We start from the raw sequence: 19721 nt of genomic DNA, 5'->3' as shown, positions 1-19721 counted from the left end.
ACAAGGCTTCAAATTCAAATACACAGACACACTGGGAAGAAGTGGAAACACAGAGAACTGAAGTAGTTTCTCAGAACAAACAGCAGGGCAAAGCTGGGTGTACAAACAGAAATCAAGTCCTGGATCATATCTGGTGAATTACACTGTCTTGAAATGCTACATGAAGGGAAAAAAAACCCCTCACTTTCTAAAGGAAGCCAACACACACCAATTGCACCTGAAATAAAGCACAGTGTTGGCAATTTCTGTGTCTGATAGCACATCTGACCAGCGGATGCAAAGCTATTGACAATTCACAAGCAAACTAGGAAACTGCTTTTGCAATTTGGTCTAGAGCTACAGTCACACTTGAAACCTAGAAAGCTGCTGGACTGCCACTTATCTGATAGAATAAACAGAAGAGTACTGGGTTTGGCCAGCTTTTACATGACAATACTAACGCTCAGAGACATCTTCTAGCACTGCACACAGTCCCTTCTGTGTATAGAGGGGGGATCATGAAGACGAGGACCTAGAGAAAGAGGTAGACCAGCAAAAAAGCAAATGCAAGATAGAAACAGTGATCTTTACAACATTTAAAACAAAAAAGCCTGACCAACACTAAAGAAAGGTGACTAAAAATCAATGCTACTTGTAAAAACAGGCATGGCAGAAGGGATATAAAGATGCGAGATTGGTCCATGAGTTACAAGAAACCCTGTTCCTCTGTTTCTACTTAGAACACTTTAAGGGTGTGCCTTCAGCCAAGATGCAGCAGTTAACCATGAAAGTAATGGCTCCTTCTGGTACCAAATAAATCCACTTAACCCTGGAAAGCAACACCTTCAAATAAAGGGTGCTGTGCTCCCCATGAAGAGGCAGAAGCCTAACTCCAAAAGGCCTCAATCTAAGAACAGGGAGCTTCCAACACAGAGGTCAGTGCATCCCCAGGAACTGAGAGTTGCATCCCCAAGGCCCCAGAGTTGTGGCCTTTCTATGTCCCTCTCCCAGGCCCTGACTGCAGCCAGTGAGCAGCACCAGTGAAACCTAATGGTGTAGCAGAGGACACTGCCAGGCACACACTCATCTCCTGACACTGTGTGGACAGCCAGCAAGTCCCAGGACCTCTAAGCCAGGACTCCCAGATGAGCAAAGATCTTCCTCAGCACCAAGCCCACAGCCCAGATAGAGAGAGAAAAGCAGCCTCCCTTCCCACCGATTCCTTTGGGCCCTGCTAAAGTTACACTAACCATAATAGCCTTGTCTTACGTATTACATGTACTGTAACGCTGAAAATTGGTCTGCAGTTATGTAATTGCAGAGGAAATGGCTACAGCCCGGCTCGGCCCAGCTGAGAACGCCATCCCACGACGGCTCCACCGCAGGCAGGGCTCCCGAGGGCTGCAAGGAAGGAGCTCCCATCCTGCCTGCAGCCACAGCAGCAGCAGCAGAGGCAGAGGGGCTCGGGACTGTGCTCATGCTTCAATATCTGTCAGGTTTTCCATTGCAAACACTGCCGACACAGTTTATAGCTCGACCATTTCAAGCCACATCCATGCAAAACTTGGCAGAGAGGGAGCTGCTCTGGCCCTCCCTCTTTCACCTTAAAGAAATCTGTCAGATTCCTGCTTTAAAGTCACAACATTATTTTTTCTGCAACAGAAATACATTTTTAAGTCATTCCAGGAGGCTTTTTTGGGTTTAAGGTTTAAAAGAAGCCTATGTAGTCGACAGACAGGACTTACGTCAACTACTCACATAGTTTTTCTGAAACAGCTCAGAAATGTTTAGATAGTGTTGGACAGAGCAGGTTGATTACACCATGCCTTTAAACAAATCACAGTCACTTCTAGCAAGAAACACAAGCCCTGTAACTACACCTCTTTTCCAGACAACATCTGTAGAGACTGTAAACCTCCTTTTTTCTCCTGATGCATTTGTAACCATTTCTACAGGCAGATTTTCCTCCCAGCTAAGGAAAAAAAGAGATGAGTATTCATCAGATACAACAGGCACATTGGGTATTTTGATCTTACAAACAGAATTAAGGTATGAAAGACAACTTTTGTTGAGCCAAGATAGGTGCTTGCTGCAAAAACCAAATGCTGGAGTCTGAGAGGTGGTACACTACTAAATAACTTGTTCTGAAGTACAACAGCTTTATTTAAGTGTAGCAAGGCTTGCTTCCACAGTAATTGCAGCAACAACCAGGTTATAGTGACCCAAAGGCTTCACAACTCAGATTAAGAGTTTTGGAAGTTATTCACTGCATACACTACACTGACCTTGCTCCTGAGTCATAATACTGGACAGAAGTTTGAACTTCAAATAATGTCCAACAGCACAATAATGAGGACAACTTGTCCAACTCTTTCAGTGAAAGAGAAAGCCAAATGAGACAAGGCCCATCTCCTATATGAGAAAATTAACACTGAGAAATACTATACAGTAAGCATGACACACTTAAGGTGAAGCTAAAGAAGCTTCATGAAATACCAGATAAGGCTTCAATAAATCAAATGTCAGATATTCCCCCTCTTCTACCTATGCCCTATACACTGGGCTCTGAACAAGCACAGTTTATGTCCTTCAGGAAAGCACACAACTTGGAAGCAAACATCAGAAAAGATGGTGACTCTAGCTCAGGCCCTAGAAGTGTGCAGAAGAAAATATCCAGCAGGATATGAGATGTGCACCATCATTTGGAAACTGATTGTGAGGTTCCTTGTGTAAAATCATAGGGACATTTGACCAGAAAAGAGAAGGTGTTTCTTTCCTACGAAAGCCATGCAACAAAGTCAAGTTAAAGTTTTTTCTGCTCCAGAAAACAAAAGAACCATTTAAGTGTCCTTTGCATCAGCAGGCAACCCTATTCAGGCAAGGTTTTAAAATGAAACAATAATCTGTGTGTCTTCACACATTTTAGCTCCTCAAAATACAGTTAAACACCCAAAGCAGACATGATATGTTATATACATGTCTGTAAATACAAGGAAGTTCAAAATATTGGCCCAACATCACATCCAGCACACACTGTCCAGTCTGAGAGCACTTTTCAGCTGTCAGCTAACAAGCTGTCCAGCAACTCTTCCTTCCTTTCACTGAAGACACTGTCCCTGCTGCAAGTGACATCCAAGTCACCTTGCATCTCCTTTGTATGGATTAGAAGAATGAGCCTCATTCATACATCACAGGTAGAGCTTCACAACACTTAAAAGGTCAACATAACAATACAGTCAAATACATGTGCATAGCCCAATAACCTTATTTTCTTGGAAATTATATCCCAGTGTTCTTAGAGGTCATAACCACATCTTCTAGGTTGGCTTGCTTACACTAAGCAGATACTCAAATTCAAGCCATAATTCATATGTTCTGAAAGACTCTTGACAAAATTTTGCTAGTTTCATTACATGCCATCCAAAGGTTCAGCTGTAGCTGAAGAGACAAGATACAGTATTGAAGTCATTCCTGTGGTATCCCTAACCTAGGGAAGAATTAAGAGACAGTTTGGAGTCCTGCTTTGGAATAGCTAAATCATGAGCTCCCTACAAGAACAGTCATAAAAGGCATCCAAGCAAGTGATGCTCTCTCCATCACCAATCTGTGACTTATGAGCTTATCTGATGTGTTTTTTAAAGGATATAGATATCTTTATTTTGTACATATATAAGAGCAAAATCACAGCATGGAATTCCAGGCTTAAATTTCCTTTTGTGTTTATGAAAGGAATCTGGTTGCCAAGCATTAGAATATGGTTTTAAGAAGTATAATCCAAATTCAAGGATGTTCCCTGAGAACAGTCCCATTCCAAGACCACCTAATTAATTTGAACCCTACATTCTCCATTTCTATCTCTGCATACCATGTGGTTCAATACAATGTGGTCTGAACTGTGCAAGGCAGAGAGACCACACTAAATGAAAACACAAAGGAACTCTAACTGGAATTCAGACACTTCTTGTATTATTTAACAGCCCAATTAATTCCCTTGGCTCCATAAGCCATTATCCAATACAAGGATCCCATGAATAGGAATATAAGTTGCCACAATATAACCAGGCTTGCTCTGATGGCAGGGACACCCACTACTGACAATGAGAACCTACAGGCTTGGGAGGATGCTTATCCACTAGGCCAGACACAGTACAAGAAGTGAAGACATTTTTCCCTCTTCAATCAAAACTACTTCTCTTAAGGGGGCAGATGAGCAGTTTGGTTTCCATTAGTTCTGTAAGTGATACAGTCAGTACCTAGGATATGGGTATTTCTGCCCACACTACCCTGTGCCCTGCCACACACAATCTTTTTGGACTCCACACAAAATCACCATCCAGCAAATGACTGTATCACTTTGAGCCAAACAAGCATGAGGCCTCATACAACAGAGAAACCACTGCTCCATTAAAAGAAGGGGAAAAAAATTACAATGAATGGTCATCCCTGTGGATAATCTGGCTCAAAGCTCTGGAAGTTGAATTTGAACCTTGGATCAGAGTGGCCCAGTGTCCTCAGGCTCTGCTGTGTCCAGCACACTGCAGAGCACGCAAGTGGCAAGAGCCCTGAATGTGTAGGCACCACAACGTGAGCCTTGGCTTGAACAGATCCAAATGTCAGCAGCTCCTCTGGATGAGGACACACAAGTCACGAGTGGGCTGGAAACCAGTCCTGGACAATTACTCCAGCTCTGGAGTAATACACAGGGAGTGCTGGAGAGGAGGAGGGGAGCTGCTGAAGACAGGCAGTTATTCAAACCAGCTGCTAAGCCACTCCAACCACTCACACGTACACAGTCTCCTGCATGTGTTCTGCCCAACTCAAAGCTACCAGGCATCCAAAAGTTTGAGTACAGAAAAGAAATCTATACAAACATTTGCCAAAAATCTCATTTTCCAAGTGCAAGCTGGTTATTCCACGCATGGCAGAAGGGGATTTCATCTTGCTTTTACATGACAGCCTCTGCCTCTTTGCCTCAAAATTCCCCAATTAACACTTCTGCAAGAAGTTTTGAAACTGTGTATGGCCACGTATTTATCTACGCACATTCTCTCCCCTCCCTACTGAGCTCTGGGCCACGGGCTAAGCTGTCAAGCCAAGTTTCATCCCAAGCAATTTTTAAACACTCATCCTATAAATCCTCTGCAAGGGGAGTTAGTAATGGAAATACTGACAGAAACTTGAAGAGACAACAGGGCAGCTATAGCAGCCTACTATACATCAGCTTCATTAGCTGCAGATCCTTCTCTCCATCACCTTCATTTTCCATTAGCGTACCTTGGCTAATTAACACACAAAACCTACGAAACATTCTTATAGTAGAAGGCAACATTTGGCCCCCAGCCCAAATCAACATCGAAAAACTTCAACATCCTCTGCCAGACATAGTAACTGTACCAGATGGAGCAAACGTACAGCTAACAAGTAGTGATGAGGAAACTGAAAGCAGAGGAACAAATGCAAAAATCAGACCATCAGAAGAGGGAAAAGCAGCAAATACAACTTACCGCTTTCGTTTTTCTCTATGACATCCACGACCTCTCCAGCCTGGAGGCTAATCTCAGAGTTCTCCTGCTTCTCATAGTTGGACACCACCACATATTGCTCCAGTATCATGGGTTCAGAGCTAGCATCAGCACCTGGGGAAGGGAAAAAGCAAGCCGTAAGCCAGCTTCCAGCCATGGCTCCTTGAGAGCGACCTCCGTCCATCCGATTCACAACAGGCCAACTTGTCACCAGAGCCAAGCGAATCAGCAAACAACCCTGGCTCGCAGCATATCCCCAAATGGCTGGCCATATAGAAACAGCCTCCTCTGGCCCACAACCCAGCAGCACAGAGGGACATTGGAGAGAAGAACAAGAAAAAAGGGGAGGAAAAAAAAATACAAAAAGGAGCCAAAAAAGTGAATTAGTTGCACAGTTTCATGACGGATTCTGAAAATAAACCTCTTCCCAACATGGTTTCCACAATCCTTGCTCCCATTCAGAGAAAAAAATCCTGGGCAGAAGCAGTATAAATCCACAGCTGAGCCATCCCCCCAGTAAACCCAAAGAAGAAACAGCTCTCCCCTTGGCGGCTCAGCTCCTTCTCCACTCTAAAGGCTTGAGCTGAAAGTCAAGAGGGGGCTGTAGATGCCAATCATATTCGTCTGCACTGCAGCCCTTAAATAGAAACACATGAGCGGGGCTGAAAGAGAGGGAGGTGGGGTGGAGGGAGCGAGGGGAGGGCGGGGAAGAGTGTTTACTTGAAACAGAAGAAGAAAAAAAGTTACAGCGCCAGATCTGTGCTCACACACGGCCGCCCCCTGCCCCGGCAGCCCCGCGGTTCCGCATTCCCCGGCGGGACCGGGCTCGGCTCCCCCTCTCCATCGCCCCTCTGGAGCCCTCGGAGCCGCCCCCACTTGTTTGGTTTCTCTTCCGAGCAAGGGCTTTCGGCTGTCAGAGCCATTTATGAATGAGCAGGCGCTCACGCCAACAGGGGCCACGAAAGGTGCAAAATAACGCTCTCCTCCCTCCCTTCCCCCACACCGCTGCTCTTTTTTTTTATTATTAGTATTATTTCTGACTTTTTCACCCCCAAACCGAAATCATGCATTTCGAGGTGGAGCCACGAGGCAGGCACAGCGCAGTGCCAGATGTGGAGGGAGCCCTCGGGCTGCTGCATCTGGACTCTGCAGTGCAGCACAAACAGTGCAGCACACACAGACCCTGCGCTCCCAAACCCGGGCACAGACCGGCTGTGCTCGGCCTAGAAACCGCCTTGAAAAGTCGTAAGAACCTCTCCGTTTAGGTCTTTACTTTGTAAGAGCCAACATGCCTTAATGCAAAATTATTTTACAGGTTTTCTCAATTACAGCAGTTTGGGACACTGGCATTACTAACATTTTACATGTTAAGAGGCAGTTCCTGTCGCTCTGGACTAAGATGCCAAATAAAAGGGAGGACAGAAGCAGATACACAACTTGCTGAATGTCCCATTTTACACAACAGGGACACAGCCAGGAGCAGACTTTGGGTTTTCCTGAATTTCTGATGACAAATTGGCTGCAAGAGACGGGAAGGAAGCAGCATGGTCTGAAACCATCCACCAGAAAAGTCAAGGGACTGACAACCAAGCACAGGATGCTGGGTGCTGTATTTCCAAACTCAGCATGTTCATATGTGTTTGGACTGGAGAGGCAAAGTGATTCTACAGACAAGTAATTAGCATCCCTGCCAAGAAAGAGGTAAAGAATGCATCAGCCATTAAAACAGCATCCTGTGAAATGAAAATCCTAGAAAAAAGGCAATTAATTCAACTGTTTCCTGAAACACTATCACAATGCCTCCCCTTGGACCAGGTTTAAGAAATCCAGAAAATTAGAAGACTTCCTTGCTCCCAAAGCATGCCTCTGCCTCTCCTCAAATTACGTAAGTTAATTTTCTTTAAAGAGGAGTCATCTCCTCTAGAAGCTTGTGTTTAAGAGATTTAGCTTTTCTATAGCTTGTTGAACCCCAGCCAGTAGCAGGAACAGGAGGAGAAGACCATGAACTGACAACACAGAAATTTATAATACGAATTTTCACCACAGCTATCCATTCCAAATCAGCATCATGTTTCTCTTCATGATCAGTCAACCTGACTCGTGCACTCTGGTTTAAACCAGTGCTAGTTGGGCTACCTGGAGTACAATGAGATGCTTTCCCCTGTTTCACACTGTTTCCTACACAGTCTCTTCTCCAGTCCAGAATCCAGCAGCATTATAATCTTCCTTCAACCTGCTTAGGCTGGCAATACCTACAACCCCTACTTTGTTTTAGTCTTGAGATAAATCCAAGGTTTTTAACCAGAAACAAAAGCTGTCATGGACTTTGTCATGGACTTATGTCTATGCACGTGCACCAGCAGATAATTCGGTGTGTAGAAAGGCAACAGGGACCAAACAGTGGCAAGGGGAGCAGGGGGCATGCAGGAAGCTAAACCGACAACTCAAATGCCTTCTTTCCTCCAACCTACTAGGCAGTTTTCATGGGACTGGAGTAAGGAAAAAAAGTCCAAAAGACTGCATTGGCTTGCTGGCAGGAGCAGTGTTCATGTGATGCATGTGTCCCTGCTGGGAACAAAGAGAGGACCAGGCTGGCAAACACCCCACCAGCAGCCAGAGAGGCCACGCCAGGGACTGTGTGCCAGGGGAATGCCCTTGCCAGGAAACACGGAGAATCAGCACTTCAAATCCACCTCTCAACTCTGCTTAAAAAAAAAAAAAAAAAAAAAAAAGGCACTTAAAATAGTTTGGCAAGATAGGTTATATCTGCATTCTCATATCTGAAACCCAGCAGGGTTTCTCTGCCCTGCCTTGGATAAAGTAGTCACTGCAGGAGGATTTCTTTGTCACTACAGGGGCTGGAGGAACACATACAATTAAGAGATTGTTTTAACAGACGCTTGTATAACTGCTACAGGGCTCCTATTAAGACCAAAAAAAAAAAAAAAGGGTGATAAATTCCTTGTTCTAGGAAGTAACCAAGGTCAAACAAACGTGTTCATTTACAGCTGCAGCAGATCATGCCTAGAGGATATCCCCCTTTCGAGGCGTGGGGTCCCTGTGGCTCCTGGAGTGATGGTCACCCAAGATTAGGTACTCCACAATGGGGATTTCAGTAAGAGCAAAGAAAGGAAGAAGAGGAGGAGGAAAAGACAGAGAAATAACTCCTTCCAGTAACCAAAAGCTTTAACCATTTTCTGGGTAGCCTGGTTTGGGTTGTTACTACATTCCCTTCAGGCACAGTCAGTAGAGTAAGGGATTCTAACCCTCCTCAGCCTTCCATCCCCCACAAGTTTTAGATGAATTACTGCTCAGTGACACTCAGGATGCCCACAACATTGCTGCTACACTATGTCAGACTCTCCAAAAGGGATTCAAAAGAACAAGACAGGCAACACCACAGGCAGCACAGCACCAATTACACCCACAGCCCTGGGCGCTTCCGCATCCCTGCCAATTAGTTCAGGTCTAATTTGTACCACAGGACACAGCATGCATTGAAGAGCAGCAGCCTGCTCAGTGTGAGCACGCCAGGGGACAGGGATGCAGCGTGGCACGAGTTCCCCAGCAAGCTCACATGCAGCTGCAATGCCACCCTGACACAACAGCCCTACTTTTTAAAAAGCGTCTTCAGCCCAGGCAGGAGAAATGGAGAGCAGAGGACAGGATAACATTGATGTGCCAGGTAGAGGCCCCCCCCTCCTCTCCCTCCAAAAAAGCAGAATTAGTGTTTTGGTTAAGCTCTTGCAAGCCCTCCCCAGAGCAGAGCACAGATTGCTGGCTGAAATAAGAGTTTGCTTGCCTCTCCATTTCTTTTTGCCTCGAGTCCGTTTCCCGGTTAAAGTCTTGAGGATACCCCTCCTCCTCTCCATAGGGCTCCACTTTACAATCCTCCCGCTCCTCACCTCAGCACTGCTCTTCCTGGGGTGGAGCAGGAATGTCATTGGAGCTTGTCCATGCCCCTCGCAGCTGGCACTATTAAGTGACAACAGTTGCACCCTGTCCCCCTCACCAGGCAGCGAGGAGGGAGCATCATTCCTCCTGCTGCATTCGGAGACCAGCAACTACTGTGAAGCCTCCTAAATAAGAGCGCAGAACGTCCGTTCCAACATCATCCTCCTCCTCCTCCTGTGTTGCAACAGCTACGACCTATGATGGTTTTGCAATAGCCAAAAAATGAAAACCACCAACTGGACTCCAAAAATAAAATCATCTGGATATGGGAATGTGAGACTCCTGATCTTTGCCAGATTACTCTGTTGTTATCAGGCTATAAACATGTCTGCTCTTTTAATCCATACAGTGCACAAGCTTTAATATTGCTCTTTCATGATTATCAATCAAATGTTTACAGATTAAGACTAAATGAATTAATACTGGGCTGGTCAATGGAAGTGCTGCAGCAGCAGCCAAAACCACAGAAACGGCCAGTGAACGCCATGAGGGTGAGTCACAGCTGAAGCACCAAGTGCAGGTAGTGCAGCCCTGGTGCAGGCACGGGCACAGCTGCTGGGGACACGTGCAGAGCCTGCACGCTGGGCTGGCTGGCACCCACGGCCCCCAGTGTCCTGGCATGCCATAAAATAATGGCACAGCTCTGCACTTTTCCACGCACAGGGAGGAGTAACTGTGGCAGCTTGGATCTAGAGCTGCGGTTTCTTGTTAAAGCCACTTCTTGAAGGGTAAACTTTTATGTATCTCTGGAAAACTCCTTTTGGGGAAGGATGAAGGGGGGAAAAAAAAAAAAGCCCAGAATAGCAGCAAGCCTACTTGAAATCCTCAGATCAGTCTAACCTCTTACAGCAATAAACCCAGCTCTAAATACATGGAATTTCTTCCCCTAAAAACTTCACCTCTTTTCTTTCTTATCAGAAGGACCACATAAGAAAGAAACATTAAAATTGCATGTTTTCTTTAAGCCTTCTCCCCGTGATTTATCCTGAGCTGTGTTAAGATAAAGACCTTAGTTCCATCTAAAAATTGGGTTAAGTGTGTACTGCACACAAGATAAAACAGACTTTGCCATGTAATGCATGTGAGAGTACACAAGAGTTCATCATATCTCAGCAGTGTTGGAAAAGCAGTTCTTAAAATAACCAGTTCCTAGAGTAAGCAGTGAGATGAGACTAATGAAGCCTGCTACAAATCTCTATGGGGACAACATGGATTCAGATCAAAACTGTGTTTCCCAGTCTAGGATCTCTCTTCTATTCAGTGAGAGGGTTTTTGTTTTGTCTTGGTGTTTTGGATTTTTGTTCATTTTTTATTCTTTGTGTGCCCTAAACAATCGGAGCTTTGACTCATCTCCTAGATACTCCTGCAGTACAGCCCTGTTGCCACTTACCAAAACTCAGACTGTATTTATATTTCAATTATTCCTGAAGGTAAGACTGCTACTGCCACAAGCTGTGAGTGAAGGGGATTCATCTTCATCCCTCCTGCCAGATAGCAATCCTCCCAATCCTAATAGTGTTTAGCCTCAGAGCTCAGAGGCTCTTCGTGTAGCAGCCCTGAGCCACAAAGCTTTAGGGACAGAGACAAAAGTTTATCACCTCCCACAGTTACTTCCGAAACTCAGTACAAATCCAGTCTCAAGGTCTTGATTATTGTCAATTATAGAAGAAAACAAACATTTTGGCAATTTTATTAAATGGGTTATTAATACACTCTGATTTCTGTAGTTCTTCCCTGAGCCTGGCCAGGTAGCTCTTCTACAAAGCACAAAGACACTCTACTGCATTTTCAGAAGAGAATTTCAGAAGCAGGTGGCACCCTGCTATTAGATAGAGATGGGTGGAAAGCAGAAAGGGAATGGTTTGGATTTGACCACCTAGGTAATGCAGAAGATTCAAAGCCAGAGAAGTTGAGCCTAAAACCTTGTCCAAAGCCCAAAAAATAAAACAAGACTGAGCATCATGCACTGAGCAATGGCCAGGTCAGTGTGCAAACCCTCTCACCCCAAGCTGGCAGTGATTGATGTGCAAGAAGTTTCTCCCTAAGTGAGCATCCATCCAACCATCCACCTTCCTTGCTCATGTTATCTGTAAGCCTTTCAGGACATGGGGCAATAGTAGCCAAAATCTAGCCCTTCTTGCTATCTTTTTGGCTAAACATGGCAAGATCTGGTCTAGATGGTAACTCCATGAGCTGCACTAAGTCTCTCCCAACCTCCTGCCTTGCTGCTACAAACAGCTGTAGGGGGCCCATGCCAACAGCACACATTGCCACCAAGAAGAGACTATGATCAGCAATCATAGCAGCAAAAGATTAACTGGATGCCTGGATTCATTCCCCACCATAAGACACACAATACTTTCTGTTACTTCCTAGAATCAAGATCTGGGTGAGCCTTCAGGAGTCTGGGACAAGTGGCAGCTTTAACTGTGGACTGTGGCTTCTAGCCCTGGAGTGTGTGTGACAGAGCAGCACAACACAGCCCCCACGGGGAGCGCTTCAGGAATGAGCCTGGCCCATGGTAAATGGCAGGAGCTGTCTCAAGCAGCTGCTCCAGTTCAGTTCTTCCCTCTTTACAGCCCTCAGCAGCATTTCCAACAAAATCCTGACCAACAGAAAAATTCAGTGCTGACCTTTGCCAAGTGGAGCCTATTGGTCTCGGGATTTTTATTTTTTATTTTTGATCGGCTGGGTTTTAAAATAAAGCCAAGAAAAATTAGAGGCAGGAGCGTGAAAGTAAAAAGTTGAGTCCTCTTTCCACTCCTTCTTGGAAAGTTGGCTCTCTGAACAGTGATTCCAACCAACTAGGTTACAGGTAGCAACAGTTAGGAATACTTAAGTAGTATTTTGCACACAAATCTGTTAAACTGTTTGGAGATTTTCACACAGCTGCCAAACTGGGTCTTCCACCAGGCTGAAGTCACCAATATACTCTGGCATTCATCCTAGTCCTGCTCAGTGGTGCAACGCATTCCCATCCCTCCACAAGGCACAAAGCAGACCGGCCAAGGATTTTAACAGCAGGAGGGTGACCAAACTGGGGTCCCACCACAGTACCTCCCAGGGTGTGGCTGTGTGGAACCCATCTTTTTCCAAAGTACAAAATGAAACCAATTTAATGTCTTGGTTAGAGTCTCCACTTCATGGAGCAGGTCCATAACCTCAGCTAGAGCTTGGGCAGCATGAAGCTGGCTTCTGTTCTCACCTCCAAGCCACAGCCCAGCTAGGACACATAAATGTACTACATAGGTAAAGATCACATCCAAATTCAAGTCTGATCTACCTGCTTGACATGTCAGGATACAGCCTATGGCAGATCTGGACTGAAGAACAGCTATTTTGGAAACTGGGGATTCATTTGGACGAGAAACTAAAAGGCCACATGAACTAGAACAGCATGGGGAGCTAAGAACTTGCCAAATGTACACAAGACTTTGGAGCAGCACTATGTATCAACATTCACCTTCTCAGACACCATGCAATGCAATTAATCACTTATATTTGCACACTCATCATGCACCTTTTTTTTGCCACTCTAGCAACATGCATTTAGTAAAAGCAGTAAGCAGAAGGAAAAAAATTGTATCTATTAGAAACTTTGCTTCCTTGCCCTTTGAGAAGGCTAAAAACCTTGGCATTCAGTTTGCCATTTTATATACCACAACATGAAACAGTCCCAACAGACCTATTGAGTCAAAGAAACCCAACCTCACTCCCCAGCCAGGTAATCTGAGGGGTTCTTGTCATTTTTCCTCAGGAACACCACCTCTTCTGTCTCCTCCTTAACATGTTTCTCTTCTGCTCAGTCTCATTCTGTTTTTCTCTCTCAACTCCCCCATGACCTATGAAGCAGCAGGCTCCTGTGACTGAATACTTCAGATATTTCTGCACTTTTATATCCAGTTACCACCCTCAAATTAGACCTATTCTGTAAATATGAGGCAGAGCCCCCAAGAAATATTCAACTTCTGTCAAGAACAGTGCTCCTGCAATCACAGCAGTCTTGCTCACAAAAAACTTCAGACAAGCAAGCACTCATCCATCAAGGATGGTGGGATTTTGTTCACATACTTTCAACAGGGCATGAACTTGAATATTTACCAAATCTGGTATGAAAATCAGCAGGAGTGTTTCCATCTTTCCTTGCCCCAGGACCTATATGTAGCCTTAACAGCTTGAGTGACCAGCCCAGCATCCTGTACAGACACAGGATCTATCACTTGTGATCTCTTCTTCTAAGTCTGAAGCAGAAGAGAATTCTTCTGTGATATTCCATGTCAAGTGACAAATGTTTGCAGAAGAAATCCACTGGTTACACAGCAGAAGTCTTGATTCCTTATACTATAAAGCTGAGTTTTTGCCTTGTGTGGGACTATAGCTCCCAAGCCCCTGACACCTCACCTAAAGCTGCTCCCCTGCTGCCTCCTCCTTCCTGACTCACTGCAACAAGGAGGATGATGCTCCCTTGAAAATTTTGCATCTTTATCAGAGTTTCAGCTTTTCCATGTGAAACCACTTCTATTTACTGGGGAAATGCAAAGAGCATTTCAGAAGGATAAGGAGTACACAGTCATGTTTCTCTGCCTTATCCTGACCCATAAAGTTTCTCCCATGTAGAATAGTGAGAGCACGGCTGTGCAGGTACTCAGCTGTGGCCAGACTCGACCCACCACAAAAGGGGAAGCTGCCTTGGACTGAGGCTTTGAGTTGGGCAAGGAAAATAAAACCCTGCAAACTACTAACTCCTGCTAGCAGCAGCATCAAAGTGAGGCAGTCATCAGAAAAGTAAAGCTCTTCCTTACTAGAAATCATGCATCATGGAAAACCAAAACACAAGCAGACAACAGGTCCTGGGTATTCACTGTCAGAAATTCACATTCAAGACAACTCCAAAACCACACACAGCTTGAACTAGAGAATTCTGGTTTTAACAGCATGCAGAACACCAAGACACAAGAATTTACCTGGAGTGACACTCTTTTTTGGAGTCTCAGACAAACTGGACATCCAAACTTGAAATCCAATCAAAGGGCAGCCATGAAAAAAGAAAGTAATTAGAGACACAAGAAAACAGTCAAAACCAGTCATATCAGAAAGTCTGAGAGTTAGTAAAGACAGTTTTGAAAGAGACAGCTTTTCTTAAGAGTAGTGTTGGCATGATGGGGACTCAGAGGAAGGCCAAGTCATAAGAAACAGCCAGTTAATTTTTATGTTTTAGTGGATTTGCAGAACTTCTGAAATTGATCTGTAGGTGATCCAGTTTTGACCTCTAAGAAAAAGATATGCCCTGAGCTTATTCCCAGTAGCTCAGAAGACACATACCAAGAGACAGTTTGACTTATTAAGCCTCAGACCTGCAAAACTATTTATCTTCGCAGCTGTTAATCATACCCAAAAGACACACAGACAACTGAAATTGAGCTTAGCAAACACATATAAGTTTCTACAAGCATCTTGTTACTCTGAAATTGCATTAAGGAAAATAACAATAGACAAATATGGAAAAGAGTACAAAGCTCCAATAAAGGTACATTCAGAGTATAACTAGAAAATCAATTTTTAAACTAATTAATGAGACAGAGATCAGGTTAAGGAAAAAGCTGATAGGAGTTGCTGCCAACAAGGTCAAAATGTTTCCCTCCCCCTCCATGAAATGAGGTGGAGATACTTGGCTTGGGAATTTAGGAATAATCTTCAAATGTTAAGTGTTAATTTTTTCTTAAATACACTAGAAATATGTTTTCAAAGTCAACAGATTTCCCCCCATTTCTAAATAACAAACATTCCCCTTCTCGGATGAAGGGGCAGAAGGGCAGCTGTTACTCTCTCTTTACCTGGGATAAGAGACATACAGAAAGAAATGTTTATATGACAATCTAAGAATTTCCTAAATTCTGACAACTCCAAAATGCAATTTGAAAAACTTATTTGCAATGGGGAACCCTGTTCTGGACCCAGCAGTTTAACAGAGAAAATGCACCCATCAACCAACTGGAGAGAAAAGCAGGCTATACTGGTGGCCTTGTCTATTTGTTACTGTATTTTGAATTGCAGAGTGACTCCAAGACAGTAAAAAGATGAAGAGATAGTAATGTAACAGATTCACAGTACATATGTAACTGAGGAATTGCTAGCATGATACAAACATTAAGAAACAGCTTTCAAACTTTCCTGATGGAAACCAGAGGTCCAAGAAACACATTGCTGTTTTCTTAGCACTGAGGGAATGCTGAGGTTTTGAAATCCAGTCCTTAAATTAGGGATACAATTTTCATTGTGTAGTTGCACTGCAATTCAAATGACTTCAGTACTTTGACTACTTTGCAGTAAACTCTCTATAGTGGCAGCTTGGAGAAATTCCTGAACTCCTTCAACCATCTGACTCCCCAACCCATGTGCTGCGCTGTCACAATACACTGCAAAATACACAGTGGTAAATAACAATAATTTACTTTGGACTGCCATTTAAGAAAAATTGAAAAAGTCTTTGCACTGGTGGAGTGCAACAGGAAATAATCTGGCAGAGTAACTTGTGCTGTAGCTCATGGAGGGAATATACAGCATGTTTCTGTTACGGGCTCGGGGCACGCACGGGAAGGGGTGAGAAGGAGTTGTTGTCAGCAACTTGTCTATTAGCTTTTGAATAGACTTCCACTGCCTTCAGAGCACGAGTATGAACTTCAGTCAGCTGTCAGATCTTTTTCCAGACAGAAGAACCTGAATATGACAATGATAAATCAAGCAGATGATGTATTGCAGGAGTAACTGAGGAAGTTTCAAAGTTTGCCCCCACCCAAGTTGCAGCAAAAGACAGAAACACCCAAAGTCAGAGGAAATACACTGCACTTAACACAAGTTTAGGGCTACTCTGGATCTGTCTACCCAAGAAGAGAGAGTTTAAACCTAGATCAACAGTAGCCATATCAACAGACACCCATGTGAGATCCCACCATAAATAAAGCAATTCTGTTAGCAATTACCAATTTCTCAAAAAAACTTCTTTTTAAACAAAGTATTTTTTCTTCTTGTCAAAGCTCTTTGGCTTAAGGCAGAAAAGAAGGGCAGTATAGGTATTAGCTGGCAAATAATCCCACAGGTCACCAGTGTGGGCTCCCCAGCCCAGGAAGCAGCATAAAAGCAGCAGCACTTCTGAGCTGCCCCAGCCTGACAGCAGCTAGAAGTGGATGAGGTTGCTTCTGAAGCAGAAGACAGCCAGCATATTTCAGCTGCTCCTGCACATCTGCTTAGCATTAAACTTCCTTCTTGGGGATTTTTTTTTTTTTATTCCAAGACGTTTAAGCTCTAATTGCTACCAGCTTTTAAGAGTCCCCCCTACAAATAATAAAAATATCAGACATTAGTGATAGATTCCACTTCACAGAGAGCTCAAACGAAGAGCCGCGGCGGGAGCCAGCGTACGGGGAGGAGGTCAGAGGCCTCAGAAACATGCTGTGCCTGAGCCAACAAAACACAAGCTTTGAACAGCCCCAGGTTTCCCCTTTAGGACTGGGTTTTACTGGAATTCTGCATGAGGCTTGGACCTGGTTTCCAATGGGATTGGTAACAGTAAATGAACAAACCTTCACTTCCTGCCATTCCTCTCCCCCAGTGCCACACGGCTGAGCACTGGCTGGTCTCTGATCACTTGGAAGTGCAGAGGGGGGAAATCTCAGTACCTGGAAGGAGAATTAAAGTTGCCTGCTCAAAGCAGGCCACTCCTAGGGCAATGGTATCCCAATTCTGCTCTTAACACCAGTCCCCACAGCCCCCGCTGCTGACTTCAATTGGAGCCAGAACAAACTCCTCCTACCGGAATTATTTTTAAAAGCTCAAAAGGAACATGAATCCATAAATTACAGCTAAGTCACGAGGCCGAGGCAGTTGTGAAGAGCACAGAGGAGGCTTTCCTTCAGAGCCACACTGCACAGAAATAGCAGCACAGCAGGCACGTCACTGGAAGTGGCTGCTGAGCCCCATCCCATCACTTTCAAGCTGCCACGATGGAGTTGGGCAACCCTCCCACGGGTCAAGGGGGTTCCTCAGGTGGGAAAGAAAAGGAAGGAGTCGAAGGGCAAAAAGCTTTGAAGACAAAATTAAGCTGGTTGCTCTGGTGAACATGAAACATATTATTCTAGATTTCAGCAGAAGCTTTTGTGCTGCCAGTGAGACTGGTTTGTTTGCTGCTCCTCCCACCTCTGGCAAGAGAGCAGGCGCCAGACTGCTGGGGACTAATGCTTTATGCTTGTGATACAGCTCCACTCATCTCATTTTAGCAGCAGACTATTTGTCTTCTGTACAGTTAGAGCAGAGCAAGCTTCCACAAAAAACCTACAATAGCTGGAGTCAGTCTAGAATTAAATGCATGAGCTCAATCTACCAAAATCCAGATACCACATTCATGGTACACATCAGTTCTACACATCCAGGTGGGCTCCTGCCCCAGCAGGTGCAGAGGAACTCCTCCTCCATGGGCATTTTAGCAGCAGCTGCTGATGCAGGTTCCTTTTGTTAGTAACCCTGTCTGAAATGTTCAGTTCAGTTTTGAGCCCAGCATCCATGATTTGACACTGCTGCCAGCACCAGGAGGACACTCTCCTGCAGAATCACAGTTGCTGGGGCTATCAGGGACCTTTACAACAAGATTTTTTTAAAACAAAAAGCTATCTAGCTTGTTAAGCTACATATTTCCCAACAACAGTCCTGCAGTAACTGTGGGCAATTGGATCATACCGGCCATGAGTTTCAATGTGGTTGTAGTTCTGGCAATGTAACCTTTTCCCCAAATGATTTTTGTGCATAGCTGAGAAATTAGCACAGGCCAAAGACAGGCCCCTACCAGTGATCTGGATGTGGCTGCCTTGCTTTGGAGGGCAGAGTTTAATTACACAGGTATGGCCTGTTCTTTGGAAGCGGCCTTCCATAGAAGATAACAGTCCCAGGGCCATTTAACTAATAAAACTATTTTGTTCTCATGAAGCCTTTAACGTCAACTGGGAATACCAAAATCTCCCAGCTGTTACAGTGCAACTTAAATTACTGAGAAAGGGATTATAAGAACAAGTGGCCATATTGAAGAGCTACTGACATCTGGTCCATTTCCAACACTGCTCTGTTCCACGAGTGCAGTTGAGTGTTTTGCAGACTCATTTTGTAGACTTTTATCCTTCCTGTCTTAATTGGAGGGGTGAAAAGAAAACAAGCAATGCAATCAGTGATTCCTCAGCCTGGAGCTGGGGGAAATAAATGCTTCTTCTGAGGAATGGGTGTGTTCTCATGCCAGCAGAGGTATCTGACAAGTCAGCAAAAAGTGGGCTGACCACATTGTTCCTTAAATGTGTCCACTTCTTAGAATTGGCCTAGAGCCTTGTTGGCTGCAATGTTCATCACATATGGCAGAATAGAAAACAGAAGTTGAGCCTGTATTTCAGTTTACATTTTGGAAGACAAGCCTGTATACATGAAGCACCATGTTGTTGTCCTGGGGGCTCTGGTGGGACACCTTACTGCCCCAAGCAGGAAGAGAACCCAAAAGCCAGGCTCAGTCTACTCAGTCCAGGGCTTCTTTCTGAAGTTTTGCCTCCACTTTTGCCCTTCTTGCTTCCTTTCTGCACTCTTCAGACAAGCAAAGGAACAACCTCCTCCTCCTCCTGACAAGGTGTGGCTGCCCAGTCAAGAGCAGAAAGCTCAGTGAGGAACCCCAAAACTGTGGGGCTTGTTTCTGCTTCCATCTGCAGACAGTGCACTATGCTCAATCCCTGTGGCCCTCTCCAAAATCTCCATCCCCGAGATCCACTGACCATCCTCTGTCAGCCTGTCTCCAGGTTTCTCTCCTCTAATCCCTTCCCCTTCAGCTGGGGCTTGACTCTTCAGTTAAATGGGAAGGCACTGAAATGCAACAGTACTAGACTAGGGGAGGAATACTTGGGTTGCTAAGCTCCCCCCAGAAGTAGAAGTACTTTTACCAGAGAATTCCTCTGATACAGAGTCTGTGTGCAGTTTTACAACACAGCTGGAAAGAGTAAAAAGGCAGATGAGCCTTCCTCTAAACTGGAACCATTGTCATGCATTCTTGGCTCACACAATTAATTCATTCAGTTAGGCAGAGAACAACAGATAGTCAGAGAAATGGGAGGATGGCACAGAAAGGTTGCAAGTGTTTTGATCTATCTCACACAGTCCTGCTCAGGGCACCCTGTTGAACTATGCCATTGATGCTTCACCCCTCAGGCTCCAGAGAGACCTAAACAAAACCCACATTTGTGCCCG

At 44.7% G+C, this 19721-nt stretch overlaps 1 protein-coding gene across 6 annotated transcripts in view; it reads right to left on the bottom strand.

The window, feature by feature from the left end:
• The window catches only part of SH3PXD2A (SH3 and PX domains 2A), a 233285-nt gene that overhangs the window by 54519 nt on the left and 159045 nt on the right, over positions 1 to 19721 (bottom strand). For 4 of the 6 annotated variants that reach the window (XM_054276800.1, XM_054276801.1, XM_054276802.1 and 1 more), the window contains 2 exons: positions 14420 to 14467; positions 5484 to 5615 (listed from right to left, as the gene is read on the bottom strand). In XM_054276800.1, the coding sequence (XP_054132775.1) occupies positions 5484 to 5615; positions 14420 to 14467 (180 nt within the window). The remainder of the gene's footprint in view (positions 1 to 5483; positions 5616 to 14419; positions 14468 to 19721) is intronic. The other 2 variants (XM_054276804.1, XM_054276806.1) reach the window with 1 other exon arrangement.

The sequence above is a fragment of the Melozone crissalis genome, unplaced genomic scaffold (genome assembly GCF_028551555.1).
Source record: "Melozone crissalis strain CALT ecotype California unplaced genomic scaffold, PUWL_Pcris_2 ptg000019l_1, whole genome shotgun sequence".
Classification (NCBI taxonomy): domain Eukaryota; kingdom Metazoa; phylum Chordata; class Aves; order Passeriformes; family Passerellidae; genus Melozone; species Melozone crissalis.
The sequence above is the reverse complement of the archived record's forward strand: the minus strand, read 5'-3'. Positions and strand labels throughout refer to the sequence as shown.